The sequence below is a fragment of the Hetaerina americana genome, unplaced genomic scaffold, assembly GCF_022747635.1.
Source record: "Hetaerina americana unplaced genomic scaffold, ioHetAmer1.1.p SCAF_11, whole genome shotgun sequence".
In the NCBI taxonomy this organism is placed as follows: Eukaryota; Metazoa; Arthropoda; class Insecta; order Odonata; family Calopterygidae; genus Hetaerina; species Hetaerina americana.
The window spans coordinates 4,787,477-4,813,197 of NW_027286181.1; the positions used below are offsets into that span (position 1 = coordinate 4,787,477).

General features: G+C 35.9%; 2 protein-coding genes across 2 annotated transcripts; both read right to left on the minus strand.

The window, feature by feature from the left end:
• Positions 1-3,344: 3,344 nt before the first annotated feature.
• On the minus strand, positions 3,345-17,270 carry P58IPK (dnaJ homolog subfamily C member P58IPK). Its single transcript, XM_071599330.1, has 10 exons — positions 17,040-17,270; positions 16,798-16,908; positions 16,596-16,720; positions 16,434-16,508; positions 15,694-15,837; positions 15,379-15,560; positions 14,065-14,215; positions 12,445-12,637; positions 7,336-7,504; positions 3,345-5,582 (listed from the first exon to the last, which is right to left on the minus strand). Exons 1-10 carry the CDS (start codon positions 17,119-17,121, stop codon positions 5,321-5,323), a joined length of 1,494 nt encoding a protein of 497 aa, XP_071455431.1. The 5' UTR covers positions 17,122-17,270; the 3' UTR covers positions 3,345-5,320.
• Positions 17,271-18,219: 949 nt separating this feature from the next.
• LOC139700889 (glutathione S-transferase 3, mitochondrial-like) lies at positions 18,220-24,100 on the minus strand. Its single transcript, XM_071599331.1, has 5 exons — positions 23,936-24,100; positions 23,612-23,719; positions 20,849-20,946; positions 20,515-20,645; positions 18,220-19,544 (listed from the first exon to the last, which is right to left on the minus strand). Exons 2-5 carry the CDS (start codon positions 23,699-23,701, stop codon positions 19,444-19,446), a joined length of 420 nt encoding a protein of 139 aa, XP_071455432.1. The 5' UTR covers positions 23,702-23,719; positions 23,936-24,100; the 3' UTR covers positions 18,220-19,443.
• Between the last annotated feature and the right edge of the window lie 1,621 nt (positions 24,101-25,721).

Consider the following 25,721-nt stretch of genomic DNA (forward strand, 5'->3'; position numbering starts at 1 on the left):
ATGGATTTGGCTAATGGGGAGTTGAGATGGACAGTGTTAGAAAGAAGGGTTAACAGGGTGTCACCCCCATGCTTTTCAATGCATATGTGTAGGAAAGGTAAAAGAGGAATGAAAAAAACTGGAGATGGGAATGACAGTGAGTGGGGAATTAATAAAATCATTAAGCTTCGCGAATGATCAAGATTTGGTTAGCTGATCATCCAAGTGGTTGCAAGCATTGCTGAGCACATTAGAAATCAGTGTGATAGGTATGGGTATGTAAAATAATGCAAACAAAACAGGTGTTATGTAGTTTTCAAGAAGTTTAACTTTAAAATAGGAACTCGTAAACTGGAGCGGGTGTAAAGGTTTGTGTATCTCAGAGGTATTTTGAACTAAAATGGTGAAAGTAGTAGGGAAATAAGGAGAACAAATTGCATTAGGAAAAGAAGCTTTCACAAGGAGGAAGGAATTGGTTACAGGGTCTTTGAGTAAGGAATGGAAACAAATCAGGAAGTGCTAAGCATGGTGAGTGAAGAGTAGGGTTTTTTTGGGAGAAATCCGAAGGAGGCAGGAAAGAAGGATTCAGTGTGTTTTAATAGGGAATAGACTGTTGAAGATTGATATTGAGAGATAGAGAATAAGATGTGCACGATGGACAGAATGAAGGAAGTCTGCTGTATTGAAAAAGGCCTTGTTGTTATGCTGGATATCAGGTTATATTTTGTTAGGAGAAGCAAGGAAATTTATTATTGTCCAATCTTTGGCCATCCATATTTCACCTGCCCAGTAAAATACTACCTAATAATAATTGGGTGATTGGGATGTTTTCAAGAAATGCTGCATGGAGTCCTGAATATTGTTCAAAATGCCTCCAGCTACCATTTCCCTGTATGCTACAATGCTTAAAAATTTCCCATTTCTTTCATGACCATATAATGCCGACCTATGATGTACATGTGATATATGTATTATGCAAACAGTTTTACTTAAATTCTTTATTTGTCATTTGCACTCACTATCCTCTATTCTTCTAAAGGATCCTATTTTATAAATATTTTGACATACGGATGATTAATCATAAATAAAAATGCTTATAAGCTATTTAAAGAAAGGTAGGTATTAGTTTTATTTCCAAGCCATGCCCACCTTTCCATTTACCGCTGTAATATAGCAATATATAATAGTACTCTAGAATGGGTAGGTTTAATACGTCCTTTTTTCAGAAAACCATTTGAGACTACTCTCATCAACTAAGGATTAAATAGAATCATCCATATGAATGCTAACATATGTAGGTATGTATATGTGCAAACATATTTTAGTGTATGAAAAAGCATGTTTGCATCTGTGTGTGTACGAGGGAAATGGAAAAAAAATTAACGATACTAAAGGGCTGGGCAAGGTGAAATGGAAGGATAGCAGGGATTAATGGAGTGATAGTTTCAGAGTAATATACAGGGGAAGGGAAGAGAGGCAGTGAAAGGTGGCAACAATATTGAACAAAAATATGAGAAGAATCGGAGTAAATATAAAAGCAAGAGTCTTGACAGAACATTATCCGTAGAATTAAACTCTGAACCAGTGAACTGGGTGATTGTTCAGGTCTACATACTTTTTAGCAATCATAGGGAGGAAATAGATAAAATAATTTTGGGTGTACCGGTATGGAAATCATTTGATAGTTATGGGGAATTGGAATGTGACAGTGATTGAAGGAAAAGAGGGTAGTGAGGTACGAGACTACGGTTTAGGGATGAGGTTTTGTAGGAGACAGGGTTGAACAACAATAGACACTTGGCTTAAATGCAATAGTTACAGATATTCATGGAAAATACCCAGAGATTTAGATAAACATCAACAAGACTATGGTAAAGCACCAATTAAAGAACAGCAATATTAATGCAGTTTCCTGGGAGCAGATTTGGATTCAGATCATTATTGAGCACTAATGCAGTCAAACATCAGATTTAAGAGGATAAATTAGGGAAGATGGATGAGGAAATGGTACATAGAAGATACCTAGTAGGCCGACTGATTTTTAGATTTCAAAAATGCATGCGAGAGGTTGAATTGGGTAGAATTAATTAACAAGGAGGGGGTAATTAATGACAGGGATGTAGAGTAAGGGCATTATGAAAAGGTCCATTAAAATTTGATACAGTTTGCGATTCTGTATGGGGAGGAAACTAGGTCATTGATGCAAGATGATAGGCATAGATTGAAGGTTTTTGAAATGTGGGAGTGAAGAAGATTGTAAAAGATGGTATCATTCTACTTAAATGCTGATCATCCTGCTTCAATGACCTAGTTTCCGTGCCATACATGACTACGCTCCATATCAAAGTTATGACGAGTCTTTTCTTAACATCCTTCCTCAACATCCCTGTCGTCAATTCTCTCCTCCTTGTGGAAGCTTCTTTGTCTAACACAATTCTATTTCTTGTGTCCCAACTACTTGGACCAATTTGGTCCAAAATACTTCTGAGATACATAAACTGTTCCACCTGCCCTGGTTTTTGCCCTCCTATTTTAACGTTTCACTTAGCCCTTGTCTTTCTGAAAAATCGCATAACCGGTTTTATTTATATTGATTCTCATCCCATATCTATTGTGCTGAGTTTCCAATTTACTCAGCAATGCTTGCAACCCTCTGAGGAATGACAAACTAAAGATTGGCAATCAGTAAACCTGATTTTATGAATAACCCACTGACTTTCATTCCTATCTCATGCCTCTACATATGTTGAACAGCGCAGGTGATAAGGACAACCCTTCCTTATTCCTCTTCCTAACACAGCAGACCTGTGCTCTCTCAGTCCCCCACTGACACCAGAGCAGCCTGAGATATGTTGCAGATTAGTCTTCTCTCCTTACATGAACCAAGCTAAATGTTCTTTAAATTAACATGGAGGCGGTGTTGAAGTGGACTGGGCAATACAATGGTGTAAGGTCCCAATACAGTACAGCTGGGTTCTATGGGTGATTCAGTACGGTTATCTAGAAACTTCTGCAAAATGCAATGCCACACAAACTCTTCCCTGAAGGTCAGTCTTTTTCCAAGGCCTCAATCATAGAAAGCTGTTCTGCTCTCCACCAAAGTAAAAGATCAGGAAAACTAATATCTTTCTTTGCTCCCAATAACCATCCCGCATAAAGTTAGATATGATTTTTTTATCTTTCCATTTTTTTAGAATGTGGCTCATCATTGCAATCAACCTCTATGCTTCAGATTTATTTACTGACTTCACTATTAATTTGTGCATATGCCAGTCACTGGAACATAGCTAGTGGAGAACTTACAGAAATAAGTAGAAAATGAGACAAAACAATTTTTGGGAATATTGTAAGACCAAACAAGGTTTGTTCAGAGGTTGTTACTGTCCATTAATATTCATATCCTTTAAAATGAATCCCCTTATATTTCCTTTTTAACATTTTGTAATAAAAATTTTTTGAATTCTTTTACTTCCAGATTCTTTTTACACCAAAGATTAAGCACTAAATTGCTTGGAAAATAGTGAATATTTCACTGACATTTTTATTTAAGCGCACAACAGCAAAATTCAGTCATGATTAATTTTTTGTCAATCCATGTATTTGAATACCTTCCAACTGACCATATCCAGAGCTTGAAAACAAATCTTGAGCAAAAATATTCCTTAAAACAATCATATAACCAACCACATTGGCAATATAACATTGTAAAAACAACAATAAAAAGCTCAAGGATATAAAACAAGATTGGCATTTGTTAATTAACTATACCTGTTTAGCTCATCTGTACTTATAAAATATACAATTATCACAGCACACCAATTGCATCAACTATAAATTACTTTGCAACTTTACAATAATAAGTTTATTTCCATCCAATAAAATTGAAAACCATTGGGGAGCACGTATTTTCACAAAACCCAAAAGTAGACATGGCAGATAATGACACCAACATTTAATTTAGAAAGGAAATCAATTTTTCAAGACGATGATGTTTTGACACGTAAGCATTTCAACCCGTGTTTTTTTGAGCAGCTTCATCAAATATAAATAATTACCAGCAGTACATAGAAAAATGAAATGAATGCAATCCTTGGTTCACTCAGAGTGACAACTTAATTCAGTTCACATTTGTTTTCGAGTAAAGCCCAGGAAAAAAACAAAATTAAACCAAATCCCAAAAATCAAGTTCTCCTCCTCAATTCAACAATGACTGATATTATAAGAATTTTACATTTTATGAATGAGTCTCCAGAATAAATAATTTCATGAAAGAGAACACTTAACAGCTATAAACTATGACTAATTTCAAATTCATAAATTTTAATTAGAACTCAGGACACGGTACTGTTTTTGTGATTCTTATCATGTGGGCACCTGGTCCATAATTGTCCTCTCCACTACACCTTTGAATGCCTGTGGCACATTGGTCTCATTTATGCTACCAAATATTCATAGAAAATGACCTGATGTACACCCTAAAATATGTATGCATTCAAAACTAAACTATCATTTTGGCATCCGATATGTATTACATAATACTGGGAACTCATAAGAAATACTTTTTCAATTTCCTTCGTGATAAATCAAATTTCATCGACCCAATTGAGGTCAATGTTACTGAACTAAAACTCCCCAAATAATTAGTTTACTTGATCCTGCAAAGAGGTAAAACAACATTTGTACCATTTTAATAATAAGAGCCATGTTCCTAAATCACACATTTTCTAAAAGAAGAATACATAAAAAAAGCATCAAATTTATTTTGTCACTTTCCCGACATCTCGAGCCTCGAAAATATCAAAACTTATGAAAATACCCTACCTAAAAATGAATTATATGAAAGGACATTTTTTCCAAGCATTTAACTTGGCTGATGCTGTTCCAGCGATAAAGGTACTGACTGGCAATGAATAGAAAATGTCTTCGAATATCACAACACTGGTGATCATTTATTAAATCATTTTCATATATTTGTTTACTGAGCCTTTTGAGCCTAGTAGACAACCCCAATTGCTATAGCTGACTTGTGGAGGTAGAATATAGCCAATACCCACTCACAGCAAAAAGAATAAATACGTGGCTAAGGCCTGTTACTCACAAGAAATCACAGTTTAACTGCACTCATAAGGCAGCCCACTGAACATGCATTGCACAATTCTGCAAAACACTTGGCAATGTCAGTACCATATAATTGGTCCACACAAAGTTTAAAAAATAAACAGCATGGGCACAATTTCACCGAGAAATGGTTTTTCACAGTCCCCCACAAACTCTAACTAATAGAGTTTCACCGAGGAACAAAAAATAGAAGTTGACCAATGAATCTCTTTCAAGAGCACCACTAGTTGAAGTGAAACTTGAATTGGAACGGACTGCCTCCTTGGTGGAACTGGTGAAAATGCTGGAATGGATTGAAGCCATGTGCACCCCCGTACTGGTTCCCAGACTCTGGATCCAAAGGATCTTCACCATTGTCGAATCTCTGCCTCTTCTCTGGATCTGTTAAAACTTCTTTGGCTGCAGCTATGTCTATGAATCGCTTCTCTGCAAGTTTCTTCTCATCACCTTGAAAGTTATCTGGGTGCCACTTCTGGGCCGCTTTCCTGGAGAATGCAACACAAATTTAGAAACAAAAATCTGGGAATGTTTCTACAACTCTGGTGCATACATATCCAAGCCAGAGTTTTCCACCCAAAGTTTGGTCTTGTATATGATGGCAGGTGAAATTCACACTTCAGGGTAGGGGGCCCAGATCCTTTCCCTGTGCCACCTATGATTTTTCCTACGAGGGAGCCCAGGAGTCGAACCCGGGTCCTCCTGTCAGTAGTCCCCCCTGCATACAAATACAAACACTGAATGCAGTTTCTACTTTATATGATCAATAATAAAATTAGTAATGTAATATGAGTTATAATAAGAAGAAAATTGATTGATTTTTAATAATAATATATAACTTTTTACTCCAATTGGCACCATGCTCATTTTTAAACTTCTATGGAATGGAATTGAGATACTGCTTTCATTTCAAAAGGAGGGAAAAAAGATTGGGTCTATTTCTTCCTATTGGATAGAAGAGGTAGTAGTAATAACATTTAATTCCAAATTAAATTTAATAATTTTAGTTTTTTTACTTCTGTATAGTAAGCAGATTTTTCTTTGACCAATGCATGCCAAGACCAAAGGATTGGATGAGCAAATAGCTGACTCATTAAAAAACAATCAAATATCATTTCAGGGATAGACCAAATACAAATGCCACATATCCATGATTAAACACTTTTAATTATCACAAATGAAAAGTAACTAACAGTACATTTTATATTACATGTACTTATTAAATTTTATGCTAGTGTGGCAGCCAAACCACTGCTATAATAATCAGTTTGTTATAAAGTGGAATTTGAGAATTGCCAGCCTATACCTCACTTTTTTACCACTGTATAATTGACATCAAATACAAAAACCATAAGGAAAAAGGCTGCGGGACTTTGCTTATCAATTCTGCCACTTAACGTAGGATATCCTGATTTAAATGGGCCTTTCAAGCCACTAATGTTGTCAAGGTGGGCAGGTAAATATTTGGACTGGGGAAGGCTTTCAGCAAGTGGTAAAGGAAATGGCATAACAGGGGTACAATGAGAAGCTATGCCTGATGACAGAGAGCAGAGCTCAGTGCTTTTCTCAGGAGTGTAATCTATCTATTCCCAATACTTGTACCAAAGCAACCACAGCAAGAGGGGTTTCAGCTCACTGCATCACTCCTGCCTTTGTGTCGTGTTTGGATTCAAATATTTCATTATATTTTCAGTACTTCTTCAGGTATCTCATAAAATTCTAACGCTGCAATGTTTTCATACTGCAAACCATTCATTTAGTTGTTTATTAACCATTAGTTATCATTCATGCAGTTTATTTAAAGTGAGTCTAAACTCCTGGCAGGGCTTAGTCAGTGACACTACTTTAATGAAATGTCCAAAATATTTATGATTTCGGTAGGAAATTTAAAAATTTTTGAACATTAAAAACTCTTCTTGTCAACTTTTGCTGCATGTAGGCAAACAATGTACATTACATGCAAAATAGGTAGAAGAAAATAATCAATTATTGATATTCCAATTCCTTGTTTAGTAACCAGAATAAATAGGCAGGAGCGGATTGGTACTCCTGTATTAGAAATCTTAGGAGTGTTATATCAAAACAAATACTTGACTAGTTTCCTCTGCTGAACAAAATACTCTCTCATTAAATTTTTACATCACCTCCTGCAATACTGACTAAATAACCATATATTGCCATGTTACAGTAAAGAATACTGTATTAAATTACAAAAATAAACATTTAAAATTAGACACATACCTATATGCTTTAATTATTTCTTTTTTTGAGGCACTCCTTGTTACACCAAGTATTTTGTAATAATCCCTTCGCTCGGACTGTTTCTGAAGTTTCTGTGCTTTCTGCATACCCTCTTTAGCTCGATGGAAATTAGAGTCTATGTCTAGGGCACTTTTGTAGTCATGGATGGCTGGAAAGGAGTTAGAAGAAAAAAAATGTATCTATGGATGAAACGAACATTGAGGAAACATGTGGGAATGATTTACCAGACTGAAAACAAATAATAGTACAAACCATTTTCAACCGTTGAAAAATAATTTTTGCAGGCTTTATGCTCAAGCATTTTTGTACATCACATATACTACCTTGATCAAAAATTTCCCGGAATTTATTCAGAAAATTAAAAATACAAGTTTATTCATCTAAATCTATATTGTCCCCTTCAAAGTAATCCCCATCGACTGCAACACACTTATGCCAGCGCTTGATCCAATCCTCGAAACATTTTTTATATTCGGTTTTCGGTATGTCCATCAGTGCTTCCTGCGATTTTTCCATTACTTCCTCTCGGCTGCTAAAACGCGTTCCCCGTAATGGTTTTTTAACTCGATTGAACAGAAAGAAGTCACAGGGAGCCAAATCAGGTGAATTCGGTGGCTGTTGGATGGTATTTGTTGCATTTTTCGTCAAAAAATTACGAATAGTGATAGCACTGTGCGACGGTGCGTTATCATGGTGCAAAATCCACGAGTTTTCTGCCCACATTTCTGGTCTCTTTCGGCGAATTGCTTCACGCAAACGTCTCATAACGCCCAAATAATACTCTTTGTTTACTGTCTGGCCTTCTGGCAAAAATTCATGATGCACTACACCGTTGTAATCCATGAAAACCGTCAGCATTGCCTTCTTTTTTGACTGAAAACGACGTGGTTTTTTTTGTCTCGGCTCATTTGGTGAACGCCATTCACTTGCCTGATGTCTGGATTGCGTGTCGTACTCATAAACCCACGTCTCGTCTCCAGTAATGATCCTTTTGATGAATGTGGGATCGGATTCAGCCTCGCAAATCATGTCTTTTGCGACGTCAACACGGTCTCTTTTTTGCATGAAATTGAGGTCTTTTGGAACCAACTTTGCTGCTACATGACGGAAACCCAAATCATTAACCACAATGTCTTGGGCGGATCCATAGGCAATGTTCAAGTCCTCCGCTATTTCTCTGATGGTTAATTTGCGGTTATTGACCAACATTTCTTTTACTTTATCAATTTTTTCACCGACTTTCGATGTCGATGGTCTGCCACTGCGTTCATCATCTTCGATTGACTCACGACCACTTCTGAACCGCTCGTGCCACTGGTAAACGACCGTTTTTTTTAGAGAATCGTTGCCAAAACACTTTTCCAACATTTCCAACGTCCGTGCGCCACTAAATCCATTTTTTACGCAAAATTTAATACAAGTTCGTTGTTGCAAATTTAAATCCATTTCTGAAATTGTAAAAAATCGCCAACACACACAGAGATAGATGTACTCTTGGCTACGTAACTTTTGCAAATGTCAAGTTATGACACTAAGATTTAAAGGGAATATCAACAACAGATGTACCAATTTAACAAAAAAAAACAGAACTCAAATCGGAACGATGGCAGCGCCACACGGTGGTTATTCCGGGAACTTTTTGATCAAGGTAGTATATTAGGTCTGAGGGGAAAAAAATGGTAATACCTGGCAATGGGGGATTTTGATAAGTGCCTGGAGGCAACCCTTTAGGCAGTAGCCTTAGGATGTCACACGTAGTTAAGCAAACACCAGCATCTCAATGAAGCAATCAACATACTACCTTGATCAAAAAGTTCCCGGAATAACCACCGTGTGGCGCTCCCATCGTTCCGATTTGAGTTCTGTTTTTTTTGTTAAATTGGTACATCTGTTGTTGATATTTCCTTTAAATCTTAGTGTCATAACTTGACATTTGCAAAAGTTATGTAGCCAAGAGTACATCTATCTCTGTGTGTGTTGGCGATTTTTTACAATTTCAGAAATGGATTTAAATTTGCAACAACGAACTTGTATTAAATTTTGCGTAAAAAACGGATTTAGTGGCGCACGGACGTTGGAAATGTTGGAAAAGTGTTTCGGCAACGATTCTCTAAAAAAAAACGGTCGTTTACCAGTGGCACGAGCGGTTCAGAAGTGGTCGTGAGTCAATCGAAGATGATGAACGCAGTGGCAGACCATCGACATCGAAAGTCGGTGAAAAAATTGATAAAGTAAAAGAAATGTTGGTCAATAACCGCAAATTAACCATCAGAGAAATAGCGGAGGACTTGAACATTGCCTATGGATCCGCCCAAGACATTGTGGTTAATGATTTGGGTTTCCGTCATGTAGCAGCAAAGTTGGTTCCAAAAGACCTCAATTTCATGCAAAAAAGAGACCGTGTTGACGTCGCAAAAGACATGATTTGCGAGGCTGAATCCGATCCTACATTCATCAAAAGGATCATTACTGGAGACGAGACGTGGGTTTATGAGTACGACACGCAATCCAGACATCAGGCAAGTGAATGGCGTTCACCAAATGAGCCGAGACAAAAAAAACCACGTCGTTTTCAGTCAAAAAAGAAGGCAATGCTGACGGTTTTCATGGATTACAACGGTGTAGTGCATCATGAATTTTTGCCAGAAGGCCAGACAGTAAACAAAGAGTATTATTTGGGCGTTATGAGACGTTTGCGTGAAGCAATTCGCCGAAAGAGACCAGAAATGTGGGCAGAAAACTCGTGGATTTTGCACCATGATAACGCACCGTCGCACAGTGCTATCATTATTCGTAATTTTTTGACGAAAAATACAACAAATACCATCCAACAGCCACCGAATTCACCTGATTTGGCTCCCTGTGACTTCTTTCTGTTCAATCGAGTTAAAAAACCATTACGGGGAACGCGTTTTAGCAGCCGAGAGGAAGTAATGGAAAAATCGCAGGAAGCACTGATGGACATACCGAAAACCGACCGTAACTTTTGCAAATGTCAAGTTATGACACTAAGATTTAAAGGGAATATCAACAACAGATGTACCAATTTAACAAAAAAAACAGAACTCAAATCGGAACGATGGGAGCGCCACACGGTGGTTATTCCGGGAACTTTTTGATCAAGGTAGTATTCCAAAACAAATGAAATTTTCACCCAAAGGAATTTTAAAACCAGTCAAAACCTCCCCAGAGGGATATTGTACCACTTCATCTAAAATGTACACCTTGTTCCAGCTGCCCTTTGAACCCTGATGCATGCCTATTGCTGGTTGCAGCACTAACAGACAAACTAATAAGCTTTCTCGCCAATTCCAGCATTTTTAGCAAATGAATATTAATGTGTCCTAAATTATTTAATAAATAAGCTACGCCAAATGCCCCACAGTTACCTAATGCCATCTTGATTTTGATCCACCTCTGAGAGTTTCCAAAAGCATTCTTAAATGAATAAAATAATGCCATTGCAAATATTAGACCACTAGCACTCTACTCTTTCAAAAGCAGTTTTATCATCACTTTTCTATCAATCTTCACATAATTAACTATAGCCATTGATACATTATGTTTTCATCGTAATTAAAAAACATATCACAGTGCATATCTGTTACTTATCAGATAAGTGCACAATGTTAGTTAAATAATTGAATCAGACATTGCTTATTTATGTCATCAGATTTCAAACAATTACATATCAGACAGTAAACATTTGTTTAATAAAAAAAAATTAATACATTTAATTTCATTTCACTTGACATTTACTTGACATGCACTTGACAAGCAAATACATGGCTTGTATAAAAAGTATCAGAAACAATTTTTATCTGAGGTAAATGTACATCGCAGCGTGCTTCAGATGCACAGGCTCAGTGGGGAGGTTTTGACCTTCAACCTGTGCTAAGCAACAATTGCCTGCGAGTAATTGTTCAGTCTAGATCGTGTTTTTAGTGGACCCCTGTCCAGTGACTTGGTGCAAGCTCAAAATGCAGCGAACAATTAAACAAAGGTAAGCCATCAAATTTTGTTTTGGACTGGGGAAATCAGGAATGGAGAAGTTGGACATGATTCGCCTAGTGTTCAAGGATGAAAGCATGTCACACACTTCTGTTTTTAAGTGGCGCCAGCTCTTCAAATATGGCCGAGAGAGATGAGCCCCATGTTGGATGGCTGTAGATGTCAACAACTGACAATAAAGTTCGAGTGCATGATGTGCTGAATTTAGAACGTCAGTTAAGTGTATGCATGATCACAAATTATATTGGCATTGATAAGATAACAGTGTACACCATTATCACTGAAAATTTGGCATTGCAAAAGATTCACACTAAACATTTCAAAGGTCTTGAGGGACAACCAAAAGTGGTAAGAAAAAAAAAGAAAAACGACAGACTTTTTCCTCTTTCAAAAAGTGAAATCCTCAACGGACACCACCATGTGACCCTACGTGCCGTCGAAGAAGCTGGCGCGTGTATCCCTAAGGACCTTTCAGAGTCTGCCTACCAGGGAGCCTTTGAGTTGTGGAAAAGCCACTTGCCCAAGTGTACCAATGCTAAACGGATGTATTTGGAATAATTTTAAGGCATTGTAGCAATATCGGAAATAAATCTATTTTTCCAAAACTATTACCGATACTTTTTTACAAACCTTTTAGATCCTGCGCTTTGGATGGATTATAAATAAAAGTTAACAAAAATTTCTCTAGTTGGAAAAAATAACAATAAAAAGAGCTATTCTATCTTAGATATTGTGCAGCACTGAGAAACAAACCAAATTTTATTCAGAGACTTTAATTTGAGCCTATGGTTGATTTTTTCATTTAATTTGAGCCTATGGTTGATTTTTTCATTACAAATTATTACAACAACCATCCACAAGTTCTGGCAATAAAAATAAAGAAAAGATTGTATATGTACATATATATCTAGGAGGCAATGATAAATTCAAAATTAATTTTACAAATATCATTATAAAACTATCTTTTCCTCTTGGCCGGCATCTTCAAATAACCTCTTCCACTTCAACATTTCTATTTGACGGAACTGATAGCATTGATTAAACCTGAAAATACAAGTGAATAAGTAGCTAACATACCATCATCATACATTTCTCCAGTAATGTATGCTTCAGCTCTATCACAATAAAGGTCTGGAGTCTGGCGCAAGGCTAGGGCAGCTCCGCAAGCCTCAATGCTGGCTGTGATTTGCCCTTCTTCATGTAAACACCGACATAAATGCGACTGAGCTTCAAAAACAATTGCCTCTACTTTGGTCTCCAACTTCAGAACCTATGAGAGAGTAAATGAGTCCATGAATGGGTTCATCTGTAAATGTAGATTAATAAGTTCAGTCCAGCAGTTAAATGAGCAATTATACTCTTCCCAATTACCTTAATGATGCCATTTTAGTTCATTAAATGCAATGGGAGATATTAAACTATTTTATGCTTCAGAAGTGGGATAGGTTCCGTGAGAATATTTCTATGAATACATTTAGGAGTTAATCTCAAACATCACACAGGATAAGGACTATTAAAAACTATTAAAAATAGTATGAAAACGAAGCAAATATAATTTTTTTGACCTAATGATGACGTTACAACATGGGTTGCATTTTAAAAATAAAGTATGTGGAATTACACAGCCACTAATTGCATTTCATTTCAAAAGCAAATATAGTTGGATCTTCCTTAAGCGAATTGAAAATTTGTGGTAAAACTACACAGACTAGGCCCCTGATTTATGCAATTTATGAAATCTTACTTTTTCTGAGATCGTACAAAATTATGTTAGCTGAAAATTACTCCAGTTTCATTCGAGGACAGAAAAATGGATAGGGGTCCCTGAAGACATTAAAATAGCTGTCGTTAGTATTGAATTGGTCACACAGTAACTGGTATTCTAATTTACTTGTAAAACAATATTCTAAAAAAACTAAGATGAGCTGAGAGTAAAACAATTATGAATTCAGGTTGAATTCAATGCATTAATTTATACAAAATACCCAGAGAATGAGAAAAAAACACTGGTCAAAATGACCACCGCCACTTCTTAAGTATCAGGAAAATGTGGCACATCTAGTGATTATACCAGAGTCAATGATTTCAGGGACCCAGCCACCTTAACCACACAAAGTAAACAAGTAGTTATCCTCATTTAAAAAAAAACCAATGCCTATAAATTTTGAAAATTTATGCTACATGAAAACTTGGGCTCTATCACTTGAGTTAGAAGGCATTAAATAAAGTGCCTGATTATTTCCAGCAATTTTACGAACTGGCCTTATGGGTGTGACCTCGTTGGAGTTATTAGTGTGTTGGTCATCAACACTGCGGCTCAAGTTGTTGCATTGGGGTTCTACTTCCTGCCTCCACCCCAAGTCCAAACATTAGGGACAATTTTTCTTTGCCTTCCCTCACAGATGCACCATTAATGAAACCCTATTAATAACTCTGGCTTAACTGATTACAAGAGATGACATCACTTAAGTTTCCCTTCAAGAAAGTTGATATTACAACAACTTGAACGAGGATACATTTTTAATAAAAGTTTCAAAACTAATATTCATATTACTCATGGTATGATGCATTTATTTGTCAATTGGAAACATGCCTTTGTAAATAGATGAGGTATAGGTTCACTATAATTACGTTACACTTGAACCAAATGCATGCTATATCTTCACTTTTGAATGCTAGGAAAAAAGTAGAGCATACCTTTCTGCTACTTTCAATGCACTCCTTGTATGATTTACTGGACTCAGCTTCTTGCATGTCTTGCAAGTTTTTGGCTAATTTCTTCACTTGTTTGTACAAAGCAAAGCACTCCTTATGATCAGGATCCAACTTCAGGCACTCACGAACTTCCCTATAATAAGATCATCAGCAATGATTAGAACATAGGAAACTATTGTCTAAGAATGCCAATGAGCATATATTTTGTAACAATTCCACTCCACCAAAATTCAGTTCAATCTTTTACGGAGGTGAGTAAAAGGGAAGCTGAAAACAGTTAAAATATGAGTTTCTGAACTACCTACTCTTTCCCCTCGCACACCCACAACTGTGAAATAGATACTGTACTACTAAATTTTGAACTGGTTCTACTCCAAATAAAAAAATGAACCTTCAGGGCACCAAAAGGGGCACATTATGAACAAAATATATGATTGATCAGGAGAGAACAACATAAAAAATTTAAGAGTTTGCATGACAGCAGGGCATAACCTTCCCTTTCACATTCTCATATTTCAACATTTAAAAAAATATTTTTCATCTTTCAGGGAAACAGTTTTGATTTATCAACCAGGTTCTACATCCACTCGATTAAGATGATAAACATTTTATGAACACAAAAATCACCACGTGTAGAAAATCCTTGAGTTAAACAACAGAATGCAGTGATCCATCAGAACAAAAAGTTTCTGTTATAAGTTTAGCATTGTTCACTACACAGAGCTGCCAAGCTATCTCCCATTAAGTAAAAGGCAATGAGACATTAAATGACTGGCCGAGTTTGCCACAGTTGCAATGAACCTGCCTGCAAACCCAAAGGCCATTGGTTCAAGTTCCACCTCAGGCATGAGTGTTGCAAATTCTAGCCGCTAGGCCACTGGGAAATGAAGTGATTTAAACCTTAGCACTGAAATTTTCCATTGAAAAATGCACAAAATAATACCCCAAGAGGTTTTGAAGAACCCCAGAGATTTTACCTCTAATCTTGGCAATAATATGATAATTAATTCCAAGCAGATCATAGCACCCTGCTCCTAAAGGAGCTCTTACAGCTAAGGTTACAGGACACTAAATATATCTCTGAACCGTATACGCTATGAATACATGATTTGAACCATGGTTTAAAACAGGACAGACTGGCTAGTAAGCTATATACCCATTGAGATAACCAGGCCAGCTCAAATGTATGCTATTTATTGTAAAGGAAATAACAGGTTAATCATATGCAATAAATTAAACAACCTTCTCCTTATGGGAAAAAATTCCATTAATCATTAGACCTAACTAAGCACTTACTTGAGAGAAGATTCAGCATCTCCAAGCTGATAAAGTAGTTTTGCAAGACGGTGCAAACCATCAGTATTGTCAGAGCGTAAACGTGTTGCAGCCCTTACATCAGAAATAGCATGAGACATCTCATCCAAATTTGTGTAACAGTCAGCTCGTAGCTCTCGCAAAGTGGGGTCCCATGAACAAACCTAGAATAGCAGAAATGAATATACATACTCTCGCCAACTAAGGTAGTAGTTTCAATTCCATTATAAAAAAAAAATAACTTAAGGACAATCATTATAAGAACCATAACAGTTAGCTATGATTTAAAGATATTACCTCGATAACTCTGTTAAGAACTTCAATTGCATTGTGGTAATCATGGTATCGAACCAATTCCTTTGCATGATATACCTCTTCTTTGATTGGGTATATTTTTGCATGACCATTATATGCCTCTATATTTTCTGGATCGTGCAATAGCTGTAATGAAACGGAAATAATTGATTCAGATAATGTGAGCACCTTAACAAAAATGAACTGAATGAGCTTAAGACTGATGTAATGGAGAGTAAAAGGATTTCATTGATAGTTACATAAATGATCACTCAACATAAATCACATATACATCTTGTTAATCTACTACCATCGAAAACACATCAATTCCAGTGTTATTTATTATTTGTTAACTTAATTTGTTAATTTTGTTATTTATTAACACATTCTTTAAAGAAATATGTAAACGAAAATAACAGAACTTCAAATGTAGATAAAAAAACGTTGGGGTAATGGAAACCCATGGTATTGTCAAAAAAATAACAATCAAGGTCAAAAAGTGGCTCGAATTACTAGCACACAAAAATGAGCTTAAAAGAGAAGAGTTATAAGGAGGTTGGATGTTTCGAATAATAACTGTGTTGTATTTTAAGGGGATTTTAATTCTGCAGCATTAGCCCGTGTGAAATCAATCCAGAGACATGAGAGAAAGAGGAAAAATAAGATTTCTCGAAAATTAATTGATATATTTTGCTCACAAGCGAGCACTTTTAAGTCCATTCTATGGTATACTTAAGACCTACCACTCTTTCATACTCCTCTTGCGATTCGTCCAAATTTCCCTGCTTCAGCAAAATATTGGCCCTTTGCAATCTAGCCTGAAACGTTTGGAATGCCATTAGATGTCAATACGTATATCACTATCAACATGATTACATAAGCATAGTATAGTACTAATGACTCACAGAAATAAAATCTGGTTTCAGCTCCAACACCTTATCTAAATCCGAAAGTGCAACTTTTGATTTTCCTAATGCTAAATATACAGTTCCCCTTTTGAAATAGGTCAGATAGTTATTCGGATCTCCCTCTGGAATAAAATTTGCTTACGTTAGTTCCATTGCAGTAGAATAAAATTGTAAGACACATATTTTAATTACCACTTACCGACAGCGGCATGATAGTGCGAGAGAGCATCTTGTAATTCCCCTCTGGAGAGCAAATCTCGCCCCATTTCAAGGTGTTTGTTCACATCAGCCTGAGAAGTGCTGCAAGATTCTAAAAATGAAGAAACAAATCACTTTGCATAAATAATTCCTGTGTTTAGTAGGATTCCAGTTTTTTTGGGAAGTTACAACAGTACACTTAGTTTGTAAATAAAATATTACTTCAAATAAAAATTCACTGACCTTCAAACAATAACTGAATCAAAAATATAAATAACCATTTCCACGTTCGCCAGACGTTAAGCTGATTGATATCAATGCCCATCGCTAACAGTTCAAACCTTACAATTTTTCACAACTGACAACTCCTCTAACACACTCAAACTCCTTGGCCACGATAACATTCTATTCTGACAAACTCATGAACTCCGACGGAGGCTCTCCATAATATTCGTGGTTAACGTTGATTGGCTAGAGGAACCAAGTAAGAATAAAATGACGATCGAAAATATGATCTTGCGTGTCGGTTTCTTATACGCAATGAGCGCCATATCCGAAATTCCGTAGTGCCATTCATACTAGATGCTGAATATATTCATAATATATGCGCCCCACATTTATATAAAAAGTGATTTCCGACTAATGATGATATGCAGTAAATAAAAAATAGAAGTAACTTCACGTATAGGCAACAGGATTTTATGTGCGCTCCAATGAAGAAACAAACAGGTGGAGTATTGAGATACGAAGAGGATATAAGCAGACGGAATCTCCCAACGGACAATGTATTTATAAATAAACTAAAACAAAGAAAATTGAAGTTACCCTGACAAATTGCCTTATAAGATGTAATTGTAGGAATACAAAAATACATCTGCGAGATTATGAATAAATACATCTTGTGTCATACCTAACTTCTTGGACAACATGAAGTCACTTGACTGTCCTAATCATAATAAAAATAAAAGAGCACACACAAATCGAAAATAGGATGCCTCATCAAAATTCTTATCAAATGATTCAGCAGTGCAAAATTGAGTATTAATCTCTTTTCATTCCGGCATGACAAAATTACAGTGTACATTCAATTATACCAAGCATAAGTTTACCACCACTTTCATTATTTAAGATAGCAACTTCTAGTGATAATTAGGGGGATTTGAAAGTTTTGTAAGTAAAGGAGATGAAAATCATTATCGCTAAAGAAGCCTACAAGTCTATGTACAGCGTTCGACAAAAGGAAAATAATTTCATTGAGTGAAAGCAGCACATGTCATTAAGGATTACTTGCATAAGGCTTCTTTACCAATGTCACATATTTTGGTGTTTCAAGCAGAAGGTATTAAGTCTTCAGGCATTTGATTTGGGATGGTTTCATTTCTCAGTAAGTTTACATAAAATAAAAACTCTCTCTGCAACCAACTCTTCCTCAGAAAATATATTTATTTGAATATCATTTATGTACCAAATTGTAACAGATGATGAATAAAATACACTGCAATTACGTAACAGTGCTTGTGATACTTCATTATCAATTATATAACATTTGGGAGACAAAACCATCTGCCCAAAAATAAATTTATAGAACAAATAGTTGTGCGGAAAACAATTAATGCATTAAGACACATGTGAAGTGATTGGTTAATTTACACAAAAAAACATGGTGCTCTGGTATTAACTGGGACCCCACGCATTTCTTAAGGTAATGAGTTAGATGAAGCTTTCTAAGATAAAATACTCATGTTTTGCGATATCAAACTCATGACAAATTAGCAAACAGAATGTTTCAATCCTAACGGTAATTACAATTGAACCACTTGACTAAGCTATTTTTTAAATACGAACCATACATTAATTGTATGCAGTTACAATTCACATTCTTTTTATCTCAAATCAATCGCCACCACACACCTCTTCACCTTCCCTATATGGGCTTTCATGGATTTCAGATTTATACCAAACAATATGTAAATAAGAAGATTGATTTCATAATTGAGGGCAGAGCTCACCCAACACTAAGCTCAAAAAGGAAGATGTATTGCCCCAAGCTGAGACAGCTCAGAAGTATAACACAGAAAATTGAACCTGACCCCTCCGTAGACTTTACCTAGTTAACTACCCATTTTGATTTATAAGATAATGAAAGTACTTAAGTACTGGATATTAGGTAATGCTTACTCATGACTTTGCATGTAATTTTTATGCCCTTTTACAATGCATGAATTACTTCACCCATGATTTCAGGGGGATTCCACAGTCTTATATTAATGTTTATCAATCCATACACGACTTTAAACAAAGTTTAATATGTGGTTCCAAGTGCTCTATGCCATTGCCATGCCTGTGAATAACTTTATTTTGTATACGTATAATTAAAGCTTAATATTAATACAGTATTTTATATGCATGATATTGTATTATGTATACAGGACCTGTATACATAAATGTAGTTACACTTTGAGGTCTTATCCACATGCAATAAACAATATTCAAAATTCTTGATTATTATGAATGATTATAACAAAAATTATTACAAAAATACTTATGACAACAATGATGTTTAGCTAATATTTTTATCTGTACGTTCAATAAGAACAATTTTAAGGCTTGCTACTCAACATCCTGTTACGTTTGGAGGCAAAGAAATTTAAATCCATCTCAGAAGATTAACTGCCAACTTCACAGTTGCACCAAGCAACATGAATGTTCCAATATATCCAAATGCCCCATTCATTCTCTTCTTAGGGTCTGAAACATAAGGGGAATATAATTTTATATCAAATGGAAACTTTAACAAAAGAAAATTATGCAGTCAATTATTCAGATGACAGACATTAATCTTAATGATTAGTGACACGCTCTGGTTCCTCATTGTCATTTGGCATAACTAATATAATTCATCAAATATTGAAAGTCTGGTCTCCGAATATTGTAATTGCTCATAAATTAATATTGTTATTATTTTTATTTGATACCTGAATTATAATCTCAAATAATATTCAATAATGAGATCAAATCAGAGTCCGGCATGGAGGAAGAGGTTTATACTGATTTTCAAGTCCAATCCCATGCATGCCACGGAAAACTGTGCAAATTTTAATTTCACAAGGGTCAAGAACAACTACAATGTCTCTTCAACATCTATTTTTTAGAGCACTTATGTCTTGGGCGAGAACTAGAAACCATCACAAGCAAATTTTCTTCCAAACCCTTGAGATCTAATGCCATCATCTTGACTTATCAACATTTACAAAACTTATGCCATTCTAAAAAACATTAAGGAAAAATGAAAAGACTTCTGAAAATAATGAACACAGATATGCAAGTACCACAAGTAACACAACCAATGTCAACTCGGCATCCAACTGCAAACATTATGGGAAAAATGAACAAAAATAGAGGTAGTACTAAAGATACTTTCAAAGAACTGTCAAAAGACTCTCAGGAAGTTCTCAATCAGTTAAGGGAGTTTAGCCATGCCATGCAAAAATACTGTTGATATTTTAAAGTGTCCTCACTCAAGGAAGCTGTACCAGTTCTTAGTTTTTTATAAAAAAACCAGCATTCAGCCGAGACAAAAATGTTTAACTATCATTGTTATGCCACAGCCAAGATTCCTTTAAAGTTTTTAAAAATTTTGGTCTCTCAAGTATATCACATTCATTGGCGAATTTATAACTTTCTAGCTGCTCTTTTGCAATGATGTAATTGAACATACCACCAGTTGAGTATCCTAAAGTATAAGCAATCCTTCCCAAACACCACACTGCTCCACCTGCTGCACAGAGGCGTGGCATATCAAGTCCTCCAATAAACAGCATATAAAGGAATTGTGGGTAATTTTCCAAACTGTAAAGAGATTCATTTACAAATTAACAGACATAATTTACTAAAAGTCATAACTGATGTACCCCTGTCATGGGATTCAAGATAAAAATAAAATTTCTTCCAAATCTCATCCCAATGACAAAAATTGAACACAACAAATATGTTCCAAATCAGAATAAAAACTGGTTAAAAAATCATCAGTATATAGCACAATCAAAACTTACGTGTTTTGGTGTGCTCTCTGAATGCAGTTGAAAACATCATTATCACTGCTATACATGGTGGGATAAAGAATCTTGAACTTCTTACGAGCAGCCCCTACCTAAAATGATAATATAAAGCTTCAGTTAAATTATTAAGTTTCGTTTTGGCCTTGTAAGTCAAAAGGACATGTCCCATTGGTTCTTACCTACTTGGGAAAAATATAGCAAACTAGAATAAACAAAATTTATCAATCATAAGGCCACCTTCCCTGAAAAATTGCAAATAAGCTTAACTGTCTAATTAATATGCATACAAAAATTATTTTTTAAATATTAGAATGCAATAAAATAAAAAAAAATAAAACCACAATTGAAGTAACTGTAGGTAGTAATTGGCAGGAGGAGTGATCAACAGTTTAAGTCAGTTGTGCCCCTAGGGATAATTGGGTAATTCAGTAAGGGTATGGTTTTCAGGAAATGGGGGAAGGATGGAGAAATAGCAGACTCTTCAACAGAGGTGGCAAGGGGTTCATGATTTATCGTCTCATCTGATGGATTTTGCACTCCACTTGAAGTGCTATCCACATTGAACCGCAAGTAGGGATCAGAAAACCTAAGAAAAATTCTGCAACTGCCAGGATTCAAACCCCAGGGCCTCTGGATGGATAGCTTAATACACTACCCAGCGAACCAATCTGATTTCCCAATCTTAACTGAAAATTTAGGTTAAGAGCAATTTTAAAATCAACTATCATGAGTTCGACATACGATCTGCACACAAAATCAGTGCAGAGTGCAAGGCATGGCATCAGCCACAGTAATGAGATTTAGTAGGCAATGGGAAGGCATTACTATTCCAAGAAGATTTAAATATTGCAATGGTAAATACTCCCAGTAATGCAGTCTCCCAATTGAATCTCTAGGTGGGGATTATGGGATGGGAACATCAGTCAAGGTGGACAAATGACGGATAGGAGTATGGAATGTTTTGACAATACAAGTGCATGTTAAAATGGAAAATACTAAGAACAAGGCAGACTGAGAAGGGATATTCTGGGAGTGCGCGGGATTATGTGGGCTGGCGACTTCTGGAGAGACTAATATAGTAGGGTGATATATTAGGAGACGACCAAAAGATTGAACGAGTGGGTATCATGCACAAAAAGGAATGGTCAAGATGAGTTAAATCTAGCTGGCAATACAATGCGACGATTCTAATGTAAAGTTGCAGGGAGAGCTTATTGACACATTACGGATTACACAGGTTTACGTGCTAAAATTCAGTCATTCAGAAGAGGAAATAGAAGACAACTGGAGGAGAGACTAATAGCGGTGAAAGGGAAGGAGAACCTAATAATGATGGGAGACTGGAAAGGTGTGGTCGGAAAGGGCCAACAGGTAAACAGTATGGGAGAGCTTGCACTGGGAAAATGATAGAATTCTACAACAAGAAAAACATGGTAGTGGCAAACACAATAGAAGAAGAAGATACACATGGGAATTACTTACTCATATAATTAACTGAAGAATAAACGGAAAAAGATAAGAAATGTCAATGGAAAATCAACTTGCCCAGAAAAAATCAAGGAACAAGAAAGGCAATACTCAGCTACAGGATACGGACCAAAAACATTATACACATAAACAACCCATCATACATGGACTTGGAGATGGCATTCAACAACTCTGAATGGAACAAAATGTTCAAGATACTATAAGTGCTTCAAATAGATTACATTGACAGAAGGATAATCCACCACCTCTACAAGAATGAGGTAACAGCCATTCAAATAAAAAACAGAAGGAGAATAAAATCAATGAGATGAGGATTATTCAAAATTCAACATACAATTATTCAACAGATTATTCATCCAGCACTATTCAACATAGATGTAATAGAGGATGCATCAGAATCGGGCATCAAAGCAGTCAAGTAAACGGCGAGGAAATCAACATGATTTAGTTTGCAGATGACATCCCATCAGTAGCAGAAACACAAGAAACTGCAAGCAAATATAAATATTGACAGAGAAAACTGGCGAAATTAAAACGGTGAATCAAAATGTTTCATAATCTTAAACAACCCTTTCTGAATGGTAACACCAAGAAAAATCTGGAAAATATAGTCGCATTTTTAGCAAGAATTGAAGGGGAGATGCAGAATGAAATTTGAGCGGAAATATTCAGTCTAGTCAGAGATTTTGCATTCCCTCCTGTATGCACAATGGACGATTCCTGTCTCGGCATGAAATTCTATTAAGTGACCACCGATAAAATATTTTAAAGAATATGACAATATAAATCTGAGACAGAATGCCAAGCAAACAAAACTTCTGATGAAGACCTGAGGAGAGAGGATTTTTCGAAACCAGAAATAAATCATTTCAAATATTTAGTTAAATTATGGTAATGCAGAACTACATTCATATGAAGTGTAGAAATGATTTTGCCAAAGGTTGTGAAGTTGGTATTTCTGTCGAATAGGCTATTCAAAGAAAAATTACTGAAATAACTTGAACTGATGCTTTGCCCATTACTAATAAGAGTATTTGTACGCACTGCAATGAGTGTAACTTGTAACCCATTCATTAAGTTCTTTATGGAATTTATGCATTATTTATAATAATGAAATCACATGCACGCCCACTCTTTATAACTAAGATGAAAAACTTGCATATTCCGGCAATCTGCGGCGTAGGGACTGCTGTATTTGGACAGGTTTCTTTGAAAGACTAGAAAAGAGATACCCACAAGTTGCGAATCAACAAAAATACGTTCACATACCCTCATGGCTTGCCAAGCAACAACGAAGGAGGAGCCGACAGCACTTAAGATGACATATCCATAATCTGCGGGTATTGTCAGAGTAGCCATTTTCACTGACGGCTTAATCTGAAATAAAACCATGAAGAGAAACCCAAATAAATACCAAAAGAATAAAGAAATACCATGTAAGTAGCAATTTAAGGTCTAACACCTTATAGGCATTAATAATATTACGCTTGATGTGCCTTTTAACTTAAAAACCGTGGATGTCTCACACTACGAATTACACAACTACAAAGAGTTTTAAAAGTTTCGCGATTTCAAAGAATAATTGTAACCTACAGGCACCAAATTCCAACACTCGAAGTCACAAGTCACGAAAAGGTGGCGCAAGTTCTGATAACCAGGCACACTTGGTGATGGGACACCGGTCGAAAGAAAAAGGTAGCAGCTACTTCCACGAATCTCACCCGTAGATCTCGCTCATCACGCTGCACCCTCCCCTCACTTAGATAATAGCTTTTCAAAACACGCACTTGGCCCTAAGCAGAGTTGCCAAACCTTCAACTTTGACCGATTTGAATTTTCCAGCAAATTTAAAATGGGTATTAACTTTTCATACCAGATTAAAAATGAAGAGGAAAGGAAAAAACATTTGCTCGAAACCTTGAAGTGCTTAAAAAAATTAATGACAACAAATATTTTACTTTCCTACAATGCTTGAACAGAACCAGACAAAATGTTTTATGCCAAGTGAAAATTTAAAGCTGAAACGCATTGTCATATGAACCACAAATATTCACTATACATACCAATGAAATGAACCAAAGGTTATTTACCAATGACAAATAATAACAAAATATTGATTGAAGGCTAGAATTTGTTGACTTTTTGTCGAAATTATTCAAAACTGCATTTAGAACGAACTAACGGCAGTTTTCGAAAAACAAAATTGTGAGTCCATCGGGTTTTAATAATATTGAATATTGCATGCGTAGCGAAGACCATTGACAAGAAACACAGTAGCTAATAGTATTTCAGAAGTGCTCATTACAGAATGCGTCGGACACTTTTTTTACGTTTAAACGAAATTTTCTTGAAACTGATGGCCATCTACGTGATTCTACGATCACGAAACTCATGGGAACATGATTGCCAAGTTTCCTCCGTTATTCCTCTTTGTTCATTGAATTTGACGGGTATGGGGACGCGTCTGTCGAGACGGAGCAAGCTGGAATTTTAACCTCCTTTGGCAAATGAGCCTGAGGCGCTCTTATTATGGTGGACTTTCAACTTCTGTAAGAAGCCAATGGAGCATGCAAATAATTCGATAGGCATACAATTTTGTTCCGGCGAGTAGGGCTTGCACATTCCTGTACAGCATTTAATATCTTGTTCATACGCTCAAAATAGGCTCCCAGTGACGTTAGCTTTCAAGGTTTTTTCATTTAAGAGTAATTTTTTACCTAATCATCCAATTCATAAGGCACAAATCCTTCCATCGAATGCCATGTCTGTCCAAAGTAAATGGGGACTGTACTATAACATCTAAATATGTAAAATATATGTAAATTATCTAATCTAATTTTAGCTATTATAATCATTGACGAAATTTGAGAAAGTTGATGCTATAATTTTTATTATCCTGGCATTTAAAGTTTTGGGGCAGTGAGATTTCTCCTCATAGTCATTTACAGTCTCCTCATCTTACTTTACAATAAATTAATGTTGCGGTATTGACACAGTTTGTGTTAAATAACTCCGCCAAACTTTTTCCGAAAGGGCATTATTACGGATGGATATGAATTTTGTGCTGCAATTTATATTTGTACAAGGTAATAAGACTGCATAAATTGCATGCCAAATTAGTCATCGTGGAATTCCTCCAAATTATAGATAAATAATTGGTAAGCGTTTCATTTGTGGTGGTGGTTCTTGTACAGAGCTAATAAAAACAAATTTTAATTATTAGTGTTGGGTAATGGGGAAGGGAAGATTTGCAGTGAATAACATACAAGCATTGTATGCGTACTGAAAAATATCTTCATTTCTACTAAAATTATATATTTCGTCAAAAATAAAACAATAGCTATATTCAGGAAGATCACGATTTACACGATTCACGGTA